Genomic DNA, 25,354 nt, shown 5'->3' on the forward strand with positions numbered 1-25,354 from the left:
GTACTGCAGCAATAAATGTTAGCAGGAACGAACCCCGGTGACGCGCAACGTGTACAAAGCAAGCAGGTACAAGCTCTGCAAATCCATTAGGGATGCAAAAAGATAATACAGACTCAAACTTGAATTGATGTCTGGCAACTCAGACTATCATGGACTTTAAAGACATATCCAGCTGTGTGGTGCCCAACGAAGCCTCCCTCTCAGACGAGCTTAAAACATTTTATGATCGCTTCCAGGCAAACAATACAGAGCCATCTAGGAAGACTCTCACTCTCCGAGGCTGATGTGAATACTCACACCAGACCAGATTGCATACCTTGGCTAGTCCTCAGAGTGTGCGCTGACCAGCTGGCGGGTGTCTTCTCGAACATCTTCATCCTGTCCCTGTCCCAGGCCATAGTCCCCACCTGCTTCAAGGAGACCACCATCGTCTCAGTGCCCAAGAAAAGCAAGGTGACATGCCCAAATGACTATCGCCCCGGTCGCCCTCACCCTGGTCATCATGAAGTGCTTCGAGAAGCTGGTCATGGCCCACATCAAGGCCAACATGCCAGGCACACTGGACCGAATACTATTTGCCTACCGCTCCAACAGATCCACGGAAGATATAATTTCCATCGTTAATCACATGGCCATAACACATCTGGACAAGAGGAACACCTATATGAGGATGCTGTTCATTGACTACAGTTCAGCATTCAACTCAACCTTGGATTGTTCCCTCCAAGCTCGAAACCAATCCCAGGGCCCTGGGTCTGGACACCACCCTCTGCAACTGGATCCTGTAGTTTCTTACGGGCAGACCACAGGCTGTGTGGATTGGCAACCTCCTCCACACTGACCCTTTATCACAGGGGCCCACAAGGGGTGTGTACTCAGCCCTCTGCTGTACTCCCTGTTCATCCATGACTGCATGGCTTTACACAACAGCAACTCCATCATCAAGCTTGCTGACAAGACCACGGTTGTAGGTCTGATCAACAACGACGAGTCAGCCTATAGGGAGGAAGTAAGTAAACTGGCATTGTGGTGCCAAGACAACAACCTGTCCCTCAACGTCAGCAAAACAAAGGAGTTGATTGTTGACTTCAGGGGGCAGAGGAGGGAACATTACCCAATCCACATCAACGGGACTGCAGTAGAGAGTCAGCAGTTTTAAGTTCCTCTGCGTCCACATTTTGACACAGACCAACAACACCACCACTCTTGTCAAGAGGGCGCCCTCCAAGTACTCCCACTACACCGTCGACAGCGCCCTGACCGGTTGTATCACAGCCTGGTACGTGAATTGCTCTGTCCACGACCGCAAGACCCTCCAGCGGGTGGCGAAGATGGCCCAGTACATCACTGGGACCATACTCCCCACCCGTAAAGGACATCTACTCGAAACGGTGCCTGAGGAAGGCCCGCAGTATCATCAAGGACCCCACACATCCCAGCCACATTCCGCTCACTCCCTTACCGTCGGGCAAACGCTATCGGGGCATGAGGTCTAATACCAACTTACGCACAAATCCACACAGATATACACTCATCCATACACGCATGCATGCGCGCACACACACACACACACAAACACACATATACATTCATGCTATACACACATCACAACGTTGGATGGTGTATACCATGTGTATCCTGTACATACGACAAATACAACTTGTAACTTCAACTGTGCTTGATTGAACTTGCCTGCCTAAATGGAACCAAAATAAATGTCCCCAAAGAGCAAACTCAACCCACCTTGCATTCCAAACGGGCTTAAAGCAAATGCTGAAAGTATCTGAGTATTTTTAAATAGTATATGAAACCAGGTCTGCCTTGGGCTAACTAAGACGCTCCGTTGAGCAAGAGAGAGACCCTAAAATATATAAGTAGCATATTAGCCTAAACAGTAGCCTATTAGCATTTACAGTACCTGGACCACTCCAAAGAATGCACACTCTGTGGTAATTGTTGAAGGAAGCAAAACTAAAATACCTGCTTGTACTTCAGGCCTCTAGTTGTGAGAAGGTATGAGTTACTTCTGTTACCTGAGGTTGACTATAAGTAGACTACAGTTCACACTCAACTCCAGACCTAGGGGGCCAGAGAACAACTGTTTTTTGGATTGAATCGTTATAACTCAGAGATGGTTACTACTACACCTGGTTACTACTGTAACACAGTCTATTACTGAAAGGGAAGGATTAATATCAGCAAACACTGTAGCCCTTAAGTTCTAGAGTTGTGCACCACTGACCTAAAAGATAAAGACTGACAGACAGTACACCAAGTAGACCAGAAGAAGGAGAACTAGGGAGGGATGAGTGAGAGACAGTCACTACTGTCAATAAAGAGCATATTATTACATCACATCAATACTCCCTCTTCATAGGTCCCTTGGTAACCAATAACGGCAGCATTGGAGTTACATCAGAATATCAAAATGACCAATAATTGTTCTCACCTGGAGAACTTCCAACAGCATAATGATCTTCAATCTGTGTGTCAGATACAGTTGAAGTCGGAAGTTTACATACACCTTAGCCAAAATACATTTAAACTCAGTTTTTCACAATTCCTGACATTTAATCCTAGTAAAGATTCCCTGTCTTAGGCGAGTTAGGATCTCCACTTTATTTTAAGAATGTGAAATGTCAGAATAATAGTATAGAGAATGATTTATTTCAGATTTTATTTCTCTCATCACATTCCCAGTGGGTCAGAAGTTTACATACACTCAATTAGTATTCGTGTCACGCCCTGGCCTTAGTTATCTTTGTTTTCTGTAATATTTTGGTTAGGTCAGGGTGTGACAGGGGGGATGTTTGTGTGTATTTGTCTCATCTTGGGTGGTTGTATTGTATAGGGGGTTTTGTAGAGGTTATGGGGTTGTGTTTAGTGTAGGTGTCTAGGTATGTCTATGGTTGCCTGAATGGTTCTCAATCAGAAACAGCTGTCTTTCATTGTCTCTGATTGGGAGCCATATTTAAGGCAGCCATAGGCATTAGGCTATTGTGGGTAATTGTCTATGTATAGTGTTTAGTGTCAGCACTATTTGTTTGAATAGCTTCCCGGTCGTCTGTTTGTTGTTTTGTTCGTCTTCATAATAAAAGAAGATGTCTTTCTATCACACTGCGCCTTGGTCCTCTATTCAAAGTTACGACGATCGTGACAGAATTACCCACCAAACAAGGACCAAGCAGCGTGTTAAGCAGCAGCAGGAGCAACCTACACAGGATTTATGGCAATGGGAGCAGAGTCTGGACTATACTACGTGGGAGGAGATCGACAGGTGGGCGATCGACCCAGGGAGAATGCCGGAGCCCGCCTGGGATTCTCTGGAGCAGTGTGAGGAGGGATACCGGCGAATGGAGGCAGCACGACGACGCGGTAGGAAGCCTGTGAGTCAGCCCAAAAAATGTATTGGGGGGGGGGGGGGGGGGCTAAAGGGTAGTGTAGCGAAGTCAGGTAGGAGACCTGCGTCAACTTCCCGATCTTACCGTGGAGAGCGAGAGTACGGGCAGACACTGTGTTACGCGGTAGAGCGCACGGTGTCTCTCCTGTACGGGTGCATAGCCCGGTGCGGTACATACCAGCTCCTCGTATCGGCCGGGCTAGATTGGGCATTGAGCCAGGTGCCATGAAGCCAGCTCAACGCGTCTGGTCTCCAGTGCGTCTCCTCGGGCCGGCATACATGGCACCAGCCTTACGCATGGTGTCCCCGGTTCGCCTACACAGCCCAGTGCGGGTTATTCCACCTCCCTGCACTGGTCAGGCTACGGGGAGCATACAACCAGGTAAGGTTGGGCAGGCTCAGTGCTCAAGGGAGCCAGTACGCCTGCACGGTCCGGTATATCCGGCGCCACCTCCCCGCCCCAGCCCAGTACCACCAGTGCCTACACCATGCACGAGGCTTCCAGTGCGTCTCCAGAGCCCTGTTCCTCCTCCACGCACTTGCCCTATGGTGCGTGTCTCCAGCCCAGTACCACCAGTGCCAACACCACGCACCAAGCCTCCTGTGCGCCCTGCTGCTGCTCCCCGCACTAGCCTTAAGGTGCATGTCCTTAGCCCGGTACCACCAGTTCCGGCACCACGCACCAGGCCTACTGTGCGCCTCAGCCGGCCAGAGTCTGCCGTCTGCCAAGTGCCGCCTGCACTGCCCGTCTGCCCAGAGCTATCCGTCAGGCCAGCGCCGTCTGAACCGCACGTCTGTCCCGAGCCGTCAGAGCCGCCCGTCTGTCCCGAGCCGTCAGAGCCGCCCGTCTGTCCCGAGCCGCCAGAGCCGCCCGTCTGTCCCGAGCCGCCAGAGCCGCCCGCCAGCCAGGAGCAGCCAGAGCCGCCCGCCAGCCAGGAGCAGCCAGAGCCGCCCGCCAGCCAGGAGCAGCCAGAGCCGCCCGCCAGCCAGGAGCAGCCAGAGCCGCCCGCCAGCCATGACCTGCCAGAGCCGCCAGCCAGCCAGGATCTGCCAGAGCCACCAAAGCGGGTATTAACTATGGTGGAGTGGGGGCCACATCCCGCACCCGAGCCGCCGGCGTAGGAAGGCCCACCCGGACCCTCCCTTTCTGTGTCAGGTTTTGCGGCCGGAGTCCGCACCTTTGGGGAGGTGGGGTACTGTCACGCCCTGGCCTTAGTTATCTTTGTTTTCTGTAATATTTTGGTTAGGTCAGGGTGTGACAAGTGGAAGGTTTGTGTGTATTTGTCTCGTCTTGGGTGGTTGTATTGTATAGGGGGTTTTGTAGAGGTTATGGGGTTGTGTAGGTGTCTAGGTATGTCTATGGTTGCCTGAATGGTTCTCAATCAGAGACAGCTGTCTTTCATTGTCTCTGATTGGGAGCCATATTTAAGGCAGCCATAGGCATTAGGCTTCTGTGGGTAATTGTCTATGTGTAGTGTTTAGTGTCAGCACTATTTGTTTAAATAGCTTCACGGTCGTCTGTTTGTTGTTTTGTTCGTCTTCATAATAAAAGAAGATGTCTTTCTATTACGCTGAGCCTTGGTCCTCTATTCAAAGTTACGACGATCGTGACAATTCGGTAGCATTGCCTTTAAATTGTTTAACTTGGGTCAAATGTTTCGGGTAGCCTTCCACAAGCTTCCCACAATAAGTATGGTGAATTTTTGCCCATTCCTCCTGACAGAGCTGGTGTAACTGAGTCAGGCTTGTAAGGCCTCCTTGCTCGCACACGCTTGTTCAGTTCTGCCCACAAAGTTTCTATAGGATTGAGTTTAGTGCTTTGTGATGGCCACTCCAATACCTTGACTTTGTTGTCCTTAAGCCATTTTGCCACAATTTTGGAAGTATGCTTGGGGTGATTGTCCATTTGGAAGAACCATTTGCCCCTTTTTCCTCCAAACATAACAATGCTCATTATGGCTAAACAGTTCTATTTTTGTGTCATAAGACCAGAGGACATTTCTCCAAAAAGTACGTACTTTGTCTCCATGTGCAGTTGCAAACCGTAGTCTGGCTTTTTTTATAGCGGTTTTGGAGCAGTGACTTCTTCTTTGCTGAGCGGCCATTCAGGTTATGTCGATATAGGACTCGTTTTACTGTGGATATAGATACTTTTGTATCTGTTTCCTCCAGCATCTTCACAAGGTCCTTTGCTGTTGTTCTGGGATTGATTTGCACTTGATTTGCACACCAAAGTACGTTCATCTCTAGGAGACAGAACATGTCTCCTTCCTGAGCGGTATGAAGGCTGCATGGTCCCATGGTGTTTATACTTGCGTACTATTGGTTGTACAGATGAACGCGGTACCTTCAGGCGTTTGGAAATTGCTCCCAAGGATGAACCAAACTTGTGGAGGTCAACAATTTCTTTCTGAGGTCTTGGCTGACTTCTTTTGATTTTCCCATGATGTCAAGCAAAGAGACACTGAGTTTGAAGGTAGGCCTTGAAATACATCCACAGGTACACCTCCAAATGACTGAAATTATGTCATTGATGCCTAGCAGAAGCTTCTAAAGCGATGACATCATTTTCTGGAATTTTCCAAGTGAAGTTAAAGGCACAGTCAACTTAGTGCATGTAAACTCCTGACCCACGAATTGTGATACAGTGAATTATAAGTGAAATAATCAGTTAACAATTGTTAGAAAAATGACTTGTGTCATGCACAAAGTAGATCTCCTAACTTACTTGACAAAACTATAGTTTGTAAACAAGACATTTGTGGAGTGGTTGAAAAACAAGTTAATGACTCCAACCTAAGTGTATGTTAACTTACGACTTCAACTGTAGCTATCATTGATTCCAATATTGGTCATTATTCTTCGGCGGTAATAGCATTTTATCTGAATTTTATGATTGTGTTGCCTAGTACTGTTTCTTAGGATCTGAGATGATAGGAAGAAGATTATCACTTTGGCAGAGCCCATGCTCCGAGTCATTTTCCTTGGGAGGAAATTTAAATGTTCCATCTTGGAAAAAAAGTCAATAAAAGTTGGATTGCTGCAGATTGTTCCCTAAATGTGAATCCGATTAGAATCGGGGGCAAGCCATCGCATTGCCAGTCAGATCCATTTGAGAAAAGCCATGGGGAAGATTTTTTATTATGGCCTGAAGCTAGATTTTAGCCCAAAGTATTGAGCTGAAAAGGCACTAGCCGGTTTAATCTTTAGATGAAAAATGAGTATTCCATCTCTCATATCTAGAGATGCCAACCTGCCCTGATGGTCTCTTTTGTTACAAAAATACTGCAGGCAAAGTGACGTAAGACATATACACTGTAGTTATGTCCTTTGTTGGATAGTTTGATTAGCTTTGATTGCATGTGTAGTTTAATAAACACCATGATAGTTGTTGACTTCAAGTTGATGTCGAGTTGTTGATTTAACTTTTTCATAAGTGTGCCTCCCACAACGAAACCCATCACAGTCCTCAGTCCCTTGGAGATAATTAAATGTTTTCCGCTTTGTGAGTTCAAATCAAAGTTTATTTGTCACGTGCACTAAATACAACAGGTGTAAACCTTACAGTGAAATGCTTACTAACAGGCTCTAACCAATAGTGCAAAAAAGTTATTAGGTGAACAATAGGTAGGTAAAGAAATAAAACAACAGTAAAAAGACAGGCTATATACAATAGCGAGGCAATAGATGTAGCGAGGCTACATACAGACACCGGTTAGTCAGGCTGATTGAGGTAGTATGTACATGTAGATATGGTAAAAGTGACTATACATATATGATGAACAGAGAGTAGCAGTAGCGTAAAAGAGGGGTTGGCGGGTGGTGGGTGGGACACAATGCAGATAGCCCGGTTAGCCAATGTGCAGGAGCACTGGTTGGTCGGCCCAAATGAGGTAATATGAACATGAATGCATAGCTAAAGTGACTATGCATATATGATAAACAGAGAGTAGCAGCAGCGTAAAAAGAGGGGTTGGAGGGGGCACACAATGCAAATAGTCCGGGTAACCATTTGATTACCTGTTTAGGAGTCTTATGGCTTGGGGGTAAACTGTCGAGAAGCCTTTTTGTCCTAGACTTGGCACTCCGGTACCGCTTGCCATGCGGTAGTAGAAAGAACAGTCTATGACTGGGGTGGCTGGGGTCTTTGACCATTTTTAGGGTGTAGAGGTCCTGGATGGCAGGCAGCTTAGCCCCAGTGATGTACTGGGCCGTACGCACTGCCCTCTGTAGTGCCTTGCGGTCAGAGGCCGAGCAATTGCCGTACCAGGCAGTGATGCAACCATTCAGGATGCTCTCGATGTATCAGCTGTAGAACCTTTTGAGGATCTCAGGACCCATGCCAAATCTTTTTAGTTTCCTGAGGGGGAGTAGGCTTTGTCGTGCCCTTTTCACAACTGCCTTGGTGTGTTTGGACCATTCTAGTTTGTTGTTGATGTGGACACCAAGGAACTTGTAGTTCTCAACCTGCTCCACTACAGCCCCATTGATGAGAATGGGGGCGTGCTCGGTCCTCCTTTTTCTGTAGTCCACAATAATCTCCTTAGTCTTGGTTACGCTTGAGAGATAGGTTGTTATTCTGGCACCACACGGCCAGGTCTCTGACCTCCTCCCTATAGGCTGTCTCGTTGTTGTCGGTGATCAGGCCTACCACTGTTGTGTCGTCTGCAAATGAGCTCTACAGCTGAGTCTCACAACTCAATCGCTGGTTGAAAACTGTTTTCTGCCACTCCCAAAAGGTAGAATTTGTAGATAATTGGCCCTCATTCTGGGACTCACCCACAAACAGGACCAAGCCTGGTCTGTTGAGGAGTGACGGACTCCATCCTAGCTGGAGGGGTTCTCTCATCTTATCTACGATCATAGACAGGGCTATAACTCCCCTAGCTCCACAATGAAATAGGATGCAGGCCAGGCAGCATTAGCCAGCCTACCAGCTTAGTGGAGTCTGCCCCTAGCACAGTCAGTGTAGTCAGCTCAGCTATCCCCATTGAGACCGTGTCTGTGCCTCGACCTAGGTTGGGCAAAACTAAACATGGCAGTGTTCACCTTCGCAATATCACTAGGATAAAGACCTCCTCCATTATTTTATTTGACCTTTATTTAACTAGGTAGGCTAGTTGAGAACAAGTTCTCATTTGCAACTGTGACCTGGCCAAGATAAAGCAAAGCATGGTGACACAGACAACAACACAGAGTTACACATGGAGTAAACAATAAACAAGCCAATAACACAATAAACAAGTCAATGACACAGTAGAAAAATGAAAGTCTATATACAGTGTGTGCAAAAGGCATGAGGAGGTAGGCAATAAATAGTCCATAGGAGCGAATAATTACAATTTAGCAGATTAACACTGGAGTGATACATGAGCAGATGATGATGTGCAAGTAGAGATACTGGTGTGCAAAAGAGCAGAAAAGTAAATAAAATAATAAAAAAACAGTATGGGGTGATGTAGGTAGATTGGGTGGACTATGTACAGCTGCAGCGATCGGTTAGCTGCTCAGATAGTTGATGTTTAAAGTTGGTGAGGGAAATAAAAGTCTCCAACTTCAGCGATTTTTGCAATTCGTTCCAGTCACTGGCAGCAGAGAACTGGAAGGAAAGGCGGCCAAAATGATTGAAAGAGATCGTGATACCTCACATCTCAAAATGGGGCTACTTAATGTTAGAACCCTCATTTTCAAGGCAGTCATAGTCAGTGAACTAATCACTGATCATAATCTTGATGTGATTGGCCTGACTGAAACATGGCTTAATCCTGATGAATTTACTGTGTTAAATGAAGCCTCACCTCCTGGTTACACTAGTGACCATATCCCCGGCGCATTCCGCAAAGGCGGAGGTGTTGCTAACATTTACGATAGCGAATTTCAATTTACAAAACCCCCCCCGACGTATTCGTCTTTTGAGCTTCTAGTCATGAAATCTATGCAGCCTACTCAATCCCTTTTTATAGCTACTGTTTACAGGCCTCCTGGGCCATGTACAGCATTCCTCACTGAGTTCGCTGAATTCCTATTGGACCTTGTAGTCATAGCAGATAATATTCTAATTTTTGGTGACTTTAATATTCACATGGAAAAGTCCACAGACCCACTCCAAAAGGCTTTCGGAGCCACCATCGACTCAGTGGGTTTTGTCCAACATGTCTCCGGACCTACTCACTGCCACGGTCATACTCTGGACCTAGTTTTGTCCCATGGAATAAATTTTGTGGATCTTAATGTTTCTCCTCATAATCCTGGACTATCGGACCACCATTTTATTATGTTTGCAGTCGCAACAAATAATCTGCTGAGACCCCAACCAAGGAGCATCAAAAGCCGTGCTATAAATTCTCAGACAACACAAAGATTCCTTGATGCCCTTCCAGACTCCTTCTGCCTACCCAAGGACGTCAGAGGACAAAAATCAGTTAAACACCTAACTGAGGAACTCAATTTAACCTTGCGCAATAACCTAGATGCAGTCGCACCCCTAAAAACAAAAAAACATTTGTCATAAGAAACTAGCTCCCTGGTATACAGAAAATACCCGAGCTCTGAAGCAAGCTTCCAGGAAATTGGAACGGAAATGGCGCCACACCAAACGGAAGTCTTCCGACTAGCTTGGAAAGACAGTACTGTGCAGTATCGAAGAGCCCTCACTGCTGCTCGATCATCCTATTTTTCCAACTTAATTGAGGAAAATAAGAACAATACGAAATATATTTTTGATACTGTCGCAAAGCTAACTAAAAATCAGCATTCCCCAAGAGAAGATGGCATTCACTTCAGCAGTAATAAATTCACAAACTTGATCATTATCATGATCATTAGAAAGCAAATTACGGACTCCTCTTTAAATCTGCGTATTCCTCCAAAGCTCAGTTGTCCTGAGTCTGTACAACTCTGCCAGGACCTAGGATCAAGGGAGACACTCAGGTGTTTTAGTACTATATCGCTTGACACAATGATGAACATAATCATGGCCTCTAAACCTTCAAGCTGCATACTGGACCATATTCCAACTAAACTACTGAAAGAGTTGCTTTCTGTGCTTGGCCCTCCTATGTTGAACATAATAAACGGCTCTCTATCCACCGGCTGTGTCCAAACTTACGAAAAGTGGCAGCAATAAAGCCTGTCTTCAAAAAGCCAAACCTTGGCCCAGAAAATATAAAAAAACTATCGGACTATATCGAATCTCCCATTCCTCTCAAACATTTTAGAAAAAGCTGTTGTGCAGCAACTCACTGCCTTCCTGAAGACAAACAATGTATACGAAATGCTTCAGTCTGGTTTAGACCCCATCATAGCACTGAGACTGCACTTGCGAAGGTGGTAAATTACCTTTTAATGGCGTCAGACCGAGGCTCTGCATCTATCCTCGTGCTCCTAGACCTTAGTGCTGCTTTTGATACCATCGATCACCACATTCTTTTGGAGATTAGAAACCCAAATTGGTCTACACGGACAAGTTCTGGCCTGGTTTAGATCTTATCTGTCGGAAAGATATCAGTTTGTCTCTGTGAATGGTTTGTCCTGTGACAAATCAACTGTAAATGTCGGTGTTTCTCAAGGTTCCGTTTTAGGACCACTATTGTTTTCACTATATATTTTACCTCTTGGGGATGTAATTCGAAAACATAATGTTAATTGACACACAGCTGTACATTTCAATGAAACATGGTGAAGCCCCAAAATTGCCCTTGCTGGAAGCCTGTGTTTCAGACATAAGGAAGTGCATGGCTGCAAACGTTCTACTTTTAAACTCAGACAAAACAGAGATGCTTGTTCTAGGTCCCAAGAAACAAAGAGATCTTCTGTTGAATCTGACAATTAATCTTGATGGTTGTACAGTCGTCTCAAATAAAACTGTGAAGGACCTCGGCGTTACTCTGGACCCTGATCTCTCTTTTGACGATCATATCAAGACTGTTTCAAGGACAGCTTTTTACCATTTACATAACATTGCAAAAATCTGACCATGCTTTTGTTTCTTCTAGGTTAGACTACTGCAATGCTCTACTTTCCGGCTACCCGGATAAAGCACTAAATAAACTTCAATTAGTGCTAAATACGGCTGCTAGAATCCTGACTAGAACCCCAAAATTTGATCATATTACTCCAGTGCTAGCCTCCCTACACTGGCTTCCTGTTAAGGCCAGGGCTGATTTCAAGGTTTTACTGCTAACCTACAAAGCATCACATGGACTTGCTCCTACCTATCTTTCCGATTTGGTACTGCCGTACATACCTACACGTACGCTACGGTCACATGAGTGCTATGGGTCTGTAGTAATTTAGGCAGGTTGCTTTTGTGTTCTAGGGCACCGGGACTATGGTAGTCTGCTTGAAACATGTTTGTATTACAGACTCAATCAGGGACATGTTGAAAATGTTAGTGAAGACACCTGCCAGCTGGTCAGCACATGCCCGAAGCACACGTCCTGGTAATCTGTTTGGCCCCACAGCCTTTTGTATGTTGACCTGTTTAAAGGTGTTACTCACGTCGACTACGGAGAGCGTGATCACACAGTCGTCCGGAACAGCTGATGCTCTCATGCATGCTTCAGCGTTGCTTGCCTCAAAGCGAGCATAGAAGTGATTTAGCTTGTCTGGTAGGCTCGTGTCACTGGGCAGCTCGCGGCTGTGCTTCCCTTTGTAGTCTGTAATAGTTTGCAAGCCCTGCCACATAAGACGAGCGTCGGAGCCGGTGTAGTATGATTTAATCTTAGCCCTGTATTGACGCTTTGCCTGTTTGATGGTTCATCGCAGGGCATAGCTTCGTTGATTGTTGTTTTCCATCTTAAATAGCTGAACGCCATCCACCAAATCTGTTACACTGCAGGTTCGTGTTTCACCATACCAAATAAGACAACATACAGGTAGCATAATCTACAAAACACAGGGCTATAACATTTATGTTTCATGTTATAATTATTCATCAGAATATTTTCCCTGAGAGACAGATGTTGAATATCAGTCTCTGAAACTCTCCCCTGAGAGCTTGTTTAATTAGACGCTGGGGATCTGCTAGCATTTGGCCAATAATGGGAAATAATATAAGCTGTAAAAAGTTTAATGTGAAATATCTCAATCTCTTCACTTTAAAAGGCCCCCAAGCAAGCTACAGTATCAAACAAAAAAATAAGGGCCCTTTGACTATTCACACAAAGAGATGGAAGACAATAACAGAATGTCACCACACCTGGTGACTCCTGTAGACCTTTAGAAAGGTCCGCTTGTGGTAATACATTGAAAATATATACTGTAACTTCAACTTCGTTTTTTAAAACAATGTACACACAGTGTCTGTGTGTGCATGCATGAGTGTGTGTGTGGATAGTATGTTTTTATAGAACAGCCCATCTTTTCTTCATAGGAGGGCCATTTTGGACCCCTCTTATCAAATCTGTGGCGTTTAAGACCCTACGAAATGATTCAAAATCCATGCCTCTCAGCCGTTCATTCACTCTTATTCTTCTGTATATGGCATTTGGCAGTTAGACGTGTGTGAGAGCTTATCAAGCCTACACTTTCTTGCTACATCTACTTTGGGTAGATTTATCTCGCTCTTGATAACCAAAGCACTTCCACAGAAAAGCTGTGACTGAATTAAATAAAAACAATATAGTAGTTTGTGATGCCATCATAATACGTTTCACAGATATAACGCTTAAGTCTAAAAGTCATCAGCCTACAGATTTTTTGAGAAGTGAAATGCGAGCCATGAACACACAATGACGCAGCATTAAAAGTGGGTTCATTTGAATAAGGCCAGGTAAGGCCAGATGGGTTACCCTGGTGCTCGTAGCCATGGTGATATGTCATGACGACTAAAGTACACAAAATGTGGTCTCATGAGATTGCAATAGAACCTCATTAGATTATCAAATACCCAACGAACACACACATCAGTATTGACTTCCAGGATACTAGAATTGGTCTATAAAATTATTTTTATCCTGTAAAAAGCTGTGTCAAGTAAAATTGGTGACTTTTAACATGATGTAATCTATTTGACACTGACACAACCCATGTAAAACTCACTGTCACTGAAATATTACCAATGGCCATAATCATACAAAACACACTGGGTGATACCCATATGAAAAAAGTATACTATGCTATACTGTAGTATTACCATATTTATATACTATAGTATTCACTGTAGTGTTTTTGCAGACATTACTGTAGTGTACTGTAGTAAAGTGTATTATAGTATAAATACTGTAGTATTACTATAGTAAACTATAGTATATAATATAATAATTACTGTTGTGTTTTTGCAGGTATTACTGTAGTATTTACAACAGTGTTTTTTTCTTTTACTATCTTTGACATAGAAATGGGGGGGTTCTCCTTGAGGAAACCTACTAGGCACATACTAAGAGGAAATGATCCATAACCTGTAGGAATGTATGACTGGATTCTGAACAGATAGTTCAGTTCAGTTCATACTAGAACATTCTACAGTATGGTAACGGGATACTACAGTGTTTTAGTGTTGTCACGTTACCAATATCGCAATACTAGGAAGTAAAGCATGAAAGGAAACAAAACATGAAGCGGACTACATTTCTTGAGGAAAACAGTCCTAATGTTAGAAAAACAGCCTTATGTCGTCACCCAGAGTCACATTTGTTTATTTTGCAAGCTATAGCACACAATATTTCACAAAAGTAGGTTCTAAAGGACCATAGAGTTAAGTAGGCCTCATGTATTTATTTATTTTGCCAAGGAAAATCTGGTATCGTAGTATCGCAATATTGTTATCATGACAACACTACAGTGTGGAGTATAGTATTCCGCAGTATACTACAAAATGATATAGTAAGCACTACACAATCAAGGGTTACTACAGCGTGTAGTATAGTATTCTACAGTATACTACAGAATACTATATAATTCTATAGTACGTACTATAGTATTAAATAGTAAACTGTTGTATTTTTTTTATGTGGGTAGGGGTGGTGAGGTCATATAGACACAATGTCTGTGTGAGTGTGTTTGTGTGTATTCCCCAAACACCCCTTTTAAATGGCCTTGGGCATTAGCTAAAAACAAACCTCTCTTTCCTCTCTCTCGCTCTCTCTCTCAAACTCTTATCAGCATTTCTTATCACCCAACCCCACTACCCCCATAGTGCCAACAAACCGGCTGTTGGTCTCAGTACTGAGCCACTTAATAGGAAGTTACTGATCTAAGGTCACTTCCTGGTGGTCACTAGGTTACAAGAGAGGTAGGATGGGCACTAGGACACTTCTTCTTCTTCTTCTTCAACGTAAGGTGTTCTTAGGCAGGAGAGAGCCACACTGATCAACATTGCACTGATGCGTAGCCTTTACCAATGGCATTATGTCGCAGAGTATTTTCAACAACACCCACACCTATGAGGTCAGTTCTATGTGTGTACAGCAGCCTCACTACCTGTGAAACACACACTAGTGGTGTACTGAGTGATCCACATATAGGAATAGCTAGGCCTACATTTGGCAAATTGATGAGATTTGTAACAGCTGATAGATATGAAGTTCACATGGCATTAGGCACACATCAGAAAGTGCAAACAGTGCCCAAGGCCAAGCAAACAGCTTATAGCTGATTTCAATGGACCATTACTGTTAAATCATTAACTTAATTAACTGCTATTCTTTTAACTGCTATTGCCAACATTAAAAAAGACCTGCCCATTCATCACTGTTATGGGGGGTGAGCTCTGCATATTTTAATATCATATAGGCCTACCATATGTCACACAACCATCTATCCCTGTCTCTTTTCAGTCTCCAACTGAATGGCATTCAACAGGTCAATACACATTTTTGGCATATAGTTAAATGCAAATCCATTTTAGACTCACACAGCACACCCACACACACAGTTTAAACCAATAGCCTTAATTACATTCTTAATTCTTTGACATCCCTCATTCTCTTGTGTTAGCGCGGGACTTACTAAAACAAAACGCATTTTATTTTCAATAACTGCATTTCCAAAGTTGATCTTATAAATAGTATACATACAAATATTGTTCAATGATTTACATTTAACCATGGAAATGCGATGGGAAGCCTTTGAAACTCGCGCAACATGTGTGCAAACCTGATTTGTGCGTCTTTGTAAATAGCCATATGCCTGTCATAACAACAACTACTGAACTCCTACAACTTTCCACTGTTGTTGTTGTCAACACGTGACTTATAAACGTGTAAAAACATTTTTCTAGTCTTCTACTACTTGGCAGAGGAGATGGAGAGAGACTTTACCTGTCGCGCTAACTGAAGGTGCGGACACCCTTTCGCTGTAGTGTCAACAATTCACGGATAAAAGTTCAAACCATCCGAAAAGTGAAGGTAGCATATTCTGTTCATATTTGACTAGAATATTTCCTTTCCCTGTGGTGTTTGTTGCCGTCTGTCGCTGCGAAGGAAAAGTCCACCGTGACTGCTATGTCCCATGTCTCTGGCAAAGCACGGATATTTGAATGTTTGATGTTAGTCTAAGCAAGGCCTGGACATGGGCTGCCTAGAGTTTGCATGGCGTTAATGAGCGATCATGTGACTTCGAAGTCGCTAGTGCACATAAAACGTGAGCTACTGCACATAAACATTTACATAAGGTCCTATTAGGTGCTAAAAGAGTGTGCATTTTTTTTTGTTCAATGTCATTTATGCACAGATAGACAATTGACTTCCTTTTATTCTCTCAATGCATAATCATTATTCACCTGCACGTTTGAAATCTTTTAGACATAGCCTACCTATGGACAGTAAAACCTTTTCGTATCATGGTTGGCAATAATTTATCAGAAAATATGTATAAAACCTATGATGATTAAATAATGAATAGAAGTGCAGGTGTCAATTATAAACCAATTGGCCGCTCTACTGCGACGTGTAGAAGATGGGAAATCCGAAGAGATGAGTTTGCAATGTGAAATGAAATCACTGAATCATTCATCCACATTGCGTCTCATAACAATGCTTTAACACTTTGGAGAAGTGAACATTTTACTCATAATTTTTTTTTAAATTATCATGCAAATCTTAAAGTTACTAAAATATGCTGTGATGCCAAATTGCTTAAAATGAATCAAACTAATCAATAAACGGTTGGCTACATTCATACATCAAATATGATGTTCTCTATAATACATAAGGGGGTTAGGGTATATGCCTACATTTGATGGAGGAAGAAATGTAATTAATAAATGGGGATATCTGGATTAGGAATAATAAAGCAATTTGACAAAATAGGCTTGAATTACAAACTGACCCAGTATAGCATGCATGCAGCCACCACTTCAAATTATCCATTCATTTAATTCCAATAAAATACATTAATGAAATGTTAATAACAATTGAGGGTTATTATCTACAGGTAATTAGAAGACTATCAGAAAAATATTAGTGCAGCCATGATCAAAGCTAGTGCGCCAAACTAAGGTCACGTGGACACCTAGCGCGCTCACACTGGCAAGGCTCACACTTATTTGACCGTTGGGTTGCCTGTGTTGCCAGTAACGTTAGATACTCGTTGATGCTGAAGAAGCTAATATTGACAATCAAATTGGGTAACTATCTATTATTACTACATCTAATTGTCACTGAATTTAACTATATATACGTTTGTAAATGCTGACTAACATTAACATTAAAATATAGCTAACGTTATATCCTCTACTGTAGTTAGCTTGCTAACGTTCCTGTGCCGTTGGTCGCCTATAGCTAACGGTAATGCGTTAGCTTAGCTATAGCTGCAAATTCATGTAACGCGGTAGTTAGCTAACAAACTATCGCACAGGTTAGATTTAAATGTTATTACGTTAAATCAATTTGATGGAGTTGTAATGGTAACGTTAACGTTAATTTAAAGGTCAGTTGCTAGCTACAGTAGCTAACATTAGCTAGCTAGCCAAAGCCAGTAACGTTAGCTATCTAACATTTTGGACTGGAGAACAGTTATTGTTGCTAGTTATTGAATTTACTCACTATGCAGGGCCGCATGACAAGCTCATATTGTTGTTCATTCCATCAAATAGCTACAGGAGCTAACCGTAGCTAGATTAGGTTCCGGCGAGATAGATCGAAATGTCTTAGTTTGGGGGGAAACCGCAAGCAGATGAGACGACGAGTCTCCTGCTCACACAACGTTATCCATCAATGCAACAAGGGAAACATTACAGATGAGCTTTATGATGTTTCTACCATGTTTCTACCCTATTCTCCGTATAGTACACGATTTTTGACCAGGGTCTATAGGTAGCTGGTCTAAAGTAGACTACTATGTAGGGAATATGGTTACCGCATGGCAAGTCTGTTTCACAAATTTAGACAGCACAGAAGTACAACAAAGTAAAGTATAAGTCAGCACAATACAGTTCTGTACAGTAGAGATTAGTATAGTAGCAGACACTTAAGTAGAACACAGTATAATTTACTGTATTCTACTCTACTGCCTACTGTACTGAACTCTACTGTACTATTCTGTACTGTACCAAATTATACTGTACAGTACTGTACTGCACTGTACTGTGCCAAACTATACTGTACTGTGCTCTACTGTACTGTACTGTGTGCCAACCTTGTGATTATCTGTGATTATTAAGCTGGTGGTTTGGAATTCCCATTGTTAGAGCCTCTCCTGCCCATGATATATGAGACAACGTACACATGGCCACGTTCATATAAAGTGGCATTGTTTACATCATTACCTACAGTAGCAAGACACTACCACTACTACTTTTACAACTACTAGTCTTAGTAACTCGTCATGGATGATTTTAAGGTTGGATAGTTTTGCTTTAAATGGCAGTCAATACGAATAGAACTAACAACCAGAGAACGCCTAAAATGTCGCTTGACAACCAGTGTTAGTGAATGTAGCATCACGTTTTGTTGAAAAATGGATGGTTTGGGAAATAATCTTGACTTTTTTGTATAAACGCAATAATACACTCGAGGCCATGTGTTATGACATTTTTATCATGGCTGTGGTGGTCTACGCCACTCTGCTTCACCTCGTGGTTATGACCACATCAAAGCCATGATAAAAATGTCATAACACTTGGCCTCGAGTGTATTATTGCTTAATTGTCTGATTGGTCCGGTTCGGACCAACCAAGATATGGTCTTGTTTGGGGGCAGGGCTCAATAGAATAATAGCCAGTGTGTAGAATAATACCCAACTATGCAAAGGAGAATATTGTATTTTTCTACCTTTGTGAACCTATTCAGGACACATCACCATAAAGAGAATGTCATGCATAATTATTTATTTGTGTAGTACAGATCAGGAACTCGTGATGTCATTCTGTTACAGTTATTCTGTTAATGTTTCAGTGATTGTTCCATAATCTACTGTGTTTGTAAAAAGTTTTCCTATTTTGTTTTCTTACAACCTGGAATTAAAATGGATTTTTGGGGGGTTTGTATCATTTGATTTACACAACATGCCTACCACTTTGAAGATGCACAATACCACTTTATTGTGAAACAAACAAGAAAAGAAATACAAGAAAACTTGAGTGTGCATAAATATTAACCCTCCCAAAGTCAATACTTTGTAGAGCCACATTTTGCAGCAATTACAGCTGCAAGTTTCTTGGGGTATGTCTCTATAAGCTTTGCACATCTAGCCACTGGGATTTTTTTCCCATTCTTCAAGGCAAAACTGCTCCAGTTCCTTCAAGTAGGATGGGTTCCGCTGGTGTACAGTAATCTTTAAGTCATACCACAGATTCTCAATTGGATTGAGGTCTGGGCTTTGACAAGGCCATTCCAAGACATTTAAATGTTTTTCCTTAATCCACTCGAGTGTTACTTTAGCAGTATGCTTAGGGTCATTGTTCTGCTGGAAGGTGAACCTTTGTCCCAGTCTCAAATCTCTGGAAGACTGAATTAGGTTTCCCTCAAGAATTTCCCTGTATTTAGTGCCATCCATCATTCCTTCAATTCTGACCAGTATCCCAGTCCCTGCCAATGACAAACATCCCCATAGCATGATGCTCCCACCACCATGCTTCACTCGGGATAGGTCTCTCGGGGTGATGAGAGGTGTTGGGTTTGCGCCAAATATAGCATTTTCCTTGATGGGCAAAAAGCTCAATTTTAGTCTCATCTGACCAGAGTACCTTCTTCCATATGTTTGGGGAATCTCCCACATGCCTTTTGGCGAACACCAAACGTGTTTGCTTATTTTGTTCTTTAAGCAATGGCTTTTTTCTGTCACTCTTCCGTAAAGCCCAGCTCGGTGGAGTGTACAGCTTAAAGTGGTCCTATGGACAGATACTTCAATCTCCACTGTAGAGCTTTGCAGCTCCTTCAGGGTTATCTTTGGTCTATTTGTTGCCTCTCTGATTAATGCCCTACTTGCCTGGTCTGTGAGTTTTGGTGGGCGGCCCTCCCTTGGCAGGTTTGTTGTGGTGCCATATTCTTTCCATTTTTTAATAATGAATTTAATTGTGTTCTGTGGGATGTTAAAACTTTCGTTTTTTTTATAACCCAACTCTGATGTGTACTTCTCCACAACTTTGTCCCTGATCTGTTTGGAGAGCTACATGGTGCCGCTTGCTTGGTCGTGTTGCAGACACTGGGGCCTTTCAGAACAGGTGTATATATACTGAGATCATGTGACAGATCATGTGACACTTAGATTGCACACAGGTGGACTTTATTTAACTAATTATGTGACTTCTGAAGGTAATTGGTTGCATCAGATCTTATTTAGGGGCTTCATAGCCAAGGGGTGAATACATATGCACCACTTTTCCGTTTGTATTATTATATTTTTGTTGAAAAAGTTATTTCTTTCATTTAACTTCACCAATTTGGACTATTTTATGTATGTCCATTACATGAAATCAAAATAATAATCCATATAAATTACAGTTTGTAATGCAACAAAATAGGAAAAATGCCAAGGGGGATGAATCATTTGGCAAGGCACTGTAGCACTACCAAAATTGTTTAATTTAAGACAATGTAAAAATGTCAATATTGATTATTTCATTGATGACTTGATATCTATAAACTGGCAAAGATTCCAACTAATCCCAACAGTCCAAAATACATTGGATTACTTTCTTCCTGAATTCACAAAGGTACAGTGCATTTGGAAAGTATTCAGACACCTTGACTGTTTCCAAATTGTATGTTACAGCCTTATTCTAAAATATATTAAATCAATTGTTTTCATCAATCTACATAAAATACCCCATAATGACAAAGCGCTAACAGGTTTTTAGAATTAAAAAAATTCTAAAAAGATACCTTATTTACATAATTATTCAGACCCTTTGCTATGAGACTCAAAATTGAGCTCGGGTGCATGTCATAATGTATCCTCCAGCACAGTGGTTCCCAAACTTTTTATAGTCCCGTACCCAGGATCTGAAATTAACACCCACCAAGCTCCAAATGCGGGTAGATTTTCCGTTTGGCGAGTAAATCTCAGAAGGCTATCCGCCACACTGGCGGGTAAATGTGCCAAAGTAATAATGTAATAAGATTTGGCATGTTGGCTCGAGGAAATTACTCATGTTTGCCAACCTACCACAGACCATCTCTAGTGCTCCTAGTTTCACTGCACTCTTTACTGCATGGGACATCAGCTACTCGACATCGCTCACTTGCCACGGGTATGCTGCTAGCTACCGTTCATTAGAAAGCTGTTATGTGGCGACATTTACCTGGAGTAAGCCAACCTTTGAAACAAAAACCTATCGACGAAAAGGAGAATGAATTACATAAAAAAATAACGTTTTGTGAGAAATGGAGGTTTGAAGATAAAGGAGTTTCAAGAGGCTGGCTACAGTATGATGCGGAGGCTGTGGTGATGAGTTGTTCTGTGTGTCGTAAGTATGCTAAAGATAAAAGCAGAAACAACCAATTTGTCATCGGAAATAAAACGATGAAGCTGGAGAACATTTGTGACCATGAAAACAGCAAGTGTCACATTGCCTGCGTGTCTGTGTCCCGGGCTCAATCAGAACCTCTCCTCTTGACACTCTTTGACGGCGCTAATGACAATGTCAGAGCAGACCAGCACGAAGATGAAGATACTGTTTAGGACTGTACATGCCACTGGCAAGAAGGCGAGACCACTTTCTGACTTCGAGGGGATGTGCGAGGAAGTGAAAATGTTGTTACTCTTGTAGCTAGACTGGTACTTTTGTAGCTGTTTTTTTCAAGTCTATTTAGCAGACCTGGTCCAGTATTGTAGGTTATTTCTCAGCTCTTGATAAGCTTTGGTTCACCTCAAAATAGTGTATAAATACCATAAAATTATAGGCCTACTGATGCTGACATGGATCTCCATGCTTTCCTATGGTTCTGTAACGTTCTATTTTAATGTTTGTCTCCAGATGCTGTTTACATTGAGACACAATTGACTTTACCTGCCTTATAGTGTTGATCCTTAAGTAAACCAAGGGTAGAAGGCTAATTTAGCACAATCAACTGCCAGCTATATTGGATAACATGATTGTATATTTAATTGTTATTTAATTAATTTGATGTTTTATTTTTGCAGTTTGGATGACAAAAAGGGAATCGCTGTGGGCTCAACATATAGAAATGAGAAGCAGGCCAAAGAGTTTATGCACCATATTGCAGAGGTGGAGAGAAACAACATCAGAGAGAATCTGAAAAGCACCAAATTTCTCTCCATCATGTCAGATGGCTCCACAGACAGTTCTGTGAAAGAGGAGGAGTTAGTTTATGTCAGATTCTGTCATAAGGGCAAGATCGAGTCGAAGTTTGTTGGCATCAAGTCAGTGGATAAGGCAGACACGGCACACATAAGCAACGCCATCAGTGCCATCAAGGAGGGAGTGTGTGATGAGTGGGGGAGCAAGTTGGTCGCTCTGGGAACAGATGGAGCTGCTGTGATGACCGGAGCCAAGAATGGTGTGGTCAGCCGGCTGAAGGGGGATATGGCCTACATCATCGGCATCCACTGTATGGCACACCGCCTTGAACTGACCTTTTCTGATGCCATCCAGTCCAACGTGATTTTTCAGAAAGTTGAAGACCTCTTCAGTGGGCTGTACACCTTCTACCACACCAGTCCACTGAGCAGGGCAAACCTGGTAGACAGCTTCCAAGCTCTTGGGCACACAACACTGTTGCCCACCAGAATTGGCGGGCTCCGATGGGTAGGACACCTACTGGACCACTTCCTGCGAGGTTACCAGGGGCTTGTCCAGCACCTGGAACAGGTAGTGGCTCTAGATTGCTATGCTAAGTACTCAAAAAGTCATCATCACTATGTAATCTCCAGTAAATAACAACAAACATGGTTACAATTGGTAACTGATCAAATGTGTCATATCTAATATAGTTTTTTTAGGACAGCAATTCATTGTCTATTTGTATGTCTTTGTTCTTTATGTATTTCAGATTCAATCTGCTGATTCCCACCATCACCATAGCAGAAGCCCACAGCTCCTTGTGCTCATCACAGGCATTACTTAATAAGTACAAAACCGGGTATGTTTATTTAAGCTGCAATAAGAAATACTTACCTTAAGAGAATTAAGAGAAAGGATAACGTCAATGAGAGAGTGTGAGTCAGAGTGTGTTGTAAAGGAACATTCTGAAAGGATGGTCAAATTAGCCTTTTATTATCAGAGAAGGCCCCATGATGAAGGCCACAATGGCCAACAGATATAAGGGAATTTCGCTGACCAGAGGTGACAGTAAGACCCTCGTCACCTCACAGGACACAATGCTTGACAGGCTAGTCAAGATTCCAGGATGCCAGTGTAGGGGTCCTGTGTGTGCCACCAAGCTGGTCAGCTTCACCAACTGGCCAGAGTCAGGAGATAGAGCAGCAGGTTACTTTATGTTTTGTATTACAGGGGAGTCAGGTTAGGTTCATGTTCATGATACATTTTTTTTTATAATTTGAGAATCAAAACTGCATGATGCTTGTTATGTAATGTATACAAGTATTATAGATTTTGGTGACACTGAACTGGAAACCCTGGTGGACCACTTCAAGCATGTCTTGGAAACCTCTGGCATCCATGTTGAAAGGATCCCTGACCAGTGGACTGTCCTGAAGGTGCTGACGTACCAAGAGCCCCAGTCCCTGCAGAAGATGTTCTGGTTCTGTGTCAACAGGAGCCATTAGCATTTCTGCCCTGATTTGCTGGCATTGGATGACCTGGTCCTGTCCTTCCCTGCCTCCACAGCTGAATGTGAAAGAGGTTTTAATACCATGAAACAGGTGAAAACCGATTGTCGGTCTAACCTAAAGTCTGATACACTGTCATATCTCCTTTATGGTCCAGCTGTTCTCTCCAGAGATCAGGGGAATGATATGATAAAAGCTGTGATGCTGTGGCACCAGGACTCTGTCAGGAGCAGGAGGCCAGACTTCACGGACCGTGCAAAGAGGGTGATTGTGGTAGAGAGTGAGGAGTCTGATGTGGAGGTTTAAGTTGATTAAAATGTACATTTAATAGCAAAAACTAGCAAAAACTAGCAAAAGACTTCTTCAGTTGTGTTCAGGCTGGGAAAATAAATGAATAGATGAAAAAAATCCACCAGCCAAGCATATTTCTTACCGGAGAAAAAAAAAATGCCTTTTTGTGTCACACATACAGCTGAAATCGGAAGTGTACATTTTTATTTATTTTTTTATTTTACCTTTATTTAACCAGGTAGAATAGTTGAGAACAAGTTCTCATTTGCAACTGCGACCTGGCCAAGATAAAGCATAGCAGTGTGAACAGACAACAACACAGAGTTACACATGGAGTAAACAATAAACAAGTCAATAACATGGTAGAAAAAAGAGAATCTATATACAATGTGTGCAAAAGGCATGAGGTAGGCAATAAATCGAATAATTACAATTTAGCAGATTAACACTGGAGTGATAAATCATCAGATGATCATGTGCAAGAAGAGATACTGGTGTGCAAAAGAGCAGAAAAGTAAATAAATAAAAGCAGTATGGGGGTGAGGTAGGTAAATTGGGTAGGTAGTTTACAGATGGACTATGTACATACACCTTAGCCAAATACATTTAAACTCAGTTTTTCACAATTCCTGACATTGAATCTGAGTAAAAATGCCCTTTCTTATGTCAGTTAAGATCACCACTTTATTTTAAGAATGTGAAATGTCAGAATAAAATGAGAGAGAATGACTTATTTCAGCTTTTATTTCTTTCATCACATTCCCAGTGGGTCAGAAGTTTACATACACTCAATAGGTAATTGGTAGCATTGTCTTTGAATTGTTTAACTTGGGTCAAATGTGTCGGGGAGCCTTCCACAAGCTTCCCACAATACGTTGGGTGAATTTTGGCCCATTCCTCCTGACAGCGCTGGTGTAACTGAGTCAGGTTTGTAGGCCTCCTTGCTCGCACACACTTTTTCAGTTCTGCCCACACATTTTCTATGGGATTGAGGTCAGGGCTTTGTAATGGCCACTTTAATACTTTGACTTGGTTGTCCTTATGCCATTTTGCCACAACTTTGGAAGTTGGGGTCATTGTCCATTTGGAAGACACACTTGCGACTAAGCTTTAATTTTCCCTATTCATGATGCCATCTATTTTGTGAAGTGCACCAGTCCTTCCTGCAGCAAAGCACCCCCACAGCATGATGCTGCCACCCCCGTCCTTCACGGTTGGGATGGTGTTCTTCGACTTGCAAGCCTCCCCCTTTTTCCTCCAAACATAACGATGGTCATTATGGCCAAACAGCTCTATTTTTGTTTCATCAGACCAGAGGACATTTCTCCAAAAAGTACAATCTTTGTCCCCATGTGCAATTGCAAACCGTAATCTGGCTTTTTTATGGCGGTTTATGGAGGTTGGAGCAGTGGCTTCTTCCTTGCTGAGCGGCCTTTTAGGTTATGTCGTTATAGGACTCGTTTTACTGTGGATATAGTAACTTTTGTACTTGTTTCCTCCAGCATCTTCACAAGGTCCTTTACTGTTGTT

At 42.6% G+C, this 25,354-nt stretch overlaps 2 protein-coding genes across 3 annotated transcripts in view; one reads left to right on the top strand and one right to left on the bottom strand.

Moving 5' to 3' along the window:
* LOC129835046 (uncharacterized protein C4orf19-like) overlaps positions 1-15,930 on the bottom strand; it is a 29,928-nt gene extending 13,998 nt beyond the window's left edge. For both annotated transcript variants that reach the window (XM_055900389.1, XM_055900387.1), the window contains exon 1: positions 15,661-15,930. The gene's annotated coding sequence lies outside the window, so the exon portion shown is untranslated. The remainder of the gene's footprint in view (positions 1-15,660) is intronic.
* LOC129835399 (zinc finger protein 862-like) lies at positions 150-25,061 on the top strand. Its single transcript, XM_055901037.1, has 6 exons — positions 150-236; positions 394-496; positions 855-1,009; positions 1,188-1,411; positions 21,926-22,613; positions 22,795-25,061. Exons 1-6 carry the CDS (start codon positions 150-152, stop codon positions 22,867-22,869), a joined length of 1,332 nt encoding a protein of 443 aa, XP_055757012.1. The 3' UTR covers positions 22,870-25,061.
* The last annotated feature ends 293 nt before the right edge of the window (positions 25,062-25,354 follow it).

This window comes from Salvelinus fontinalis, chromosome 36 (assembly GCF_029448725.1).
Source record: "Salvelinus fontinalis isolate EN_2023a chromosome 36, ASM2944872v1, whole genome shotgun sequence".
Lineage (NCBI taxonomy): Eukaryota > Metazoa > Chordata > Actinopteri > Salmoniformes > Salmonidae > Salvelinus > Salvelinus fontinalis.

Excerpts from the sequence above, each read along its gene's own strand:
- LOC129835399 (XM_055901037.1), top strand. The coding sequence starts at position 150 with ATGGACTTTAAAGACATATCCAGCTGTGTGGTGCCCAACGAAGCCTCC. Across the intron at positions 497-854 it reads CCCCGGTCGCCCTCACCCTG|GGGCCCACAAGGGGTGTGTA; the intron begins GTCATCATGAAG and ends CCTTTATCACAG. Across the intron at positions 1,010-1,187 it reads AGTCAGCCTATAGGGAGGAA|ACCAACAACACCACCACTCT; the intron begins GTAAGTAAACTG and ends ATTTTGACACAG.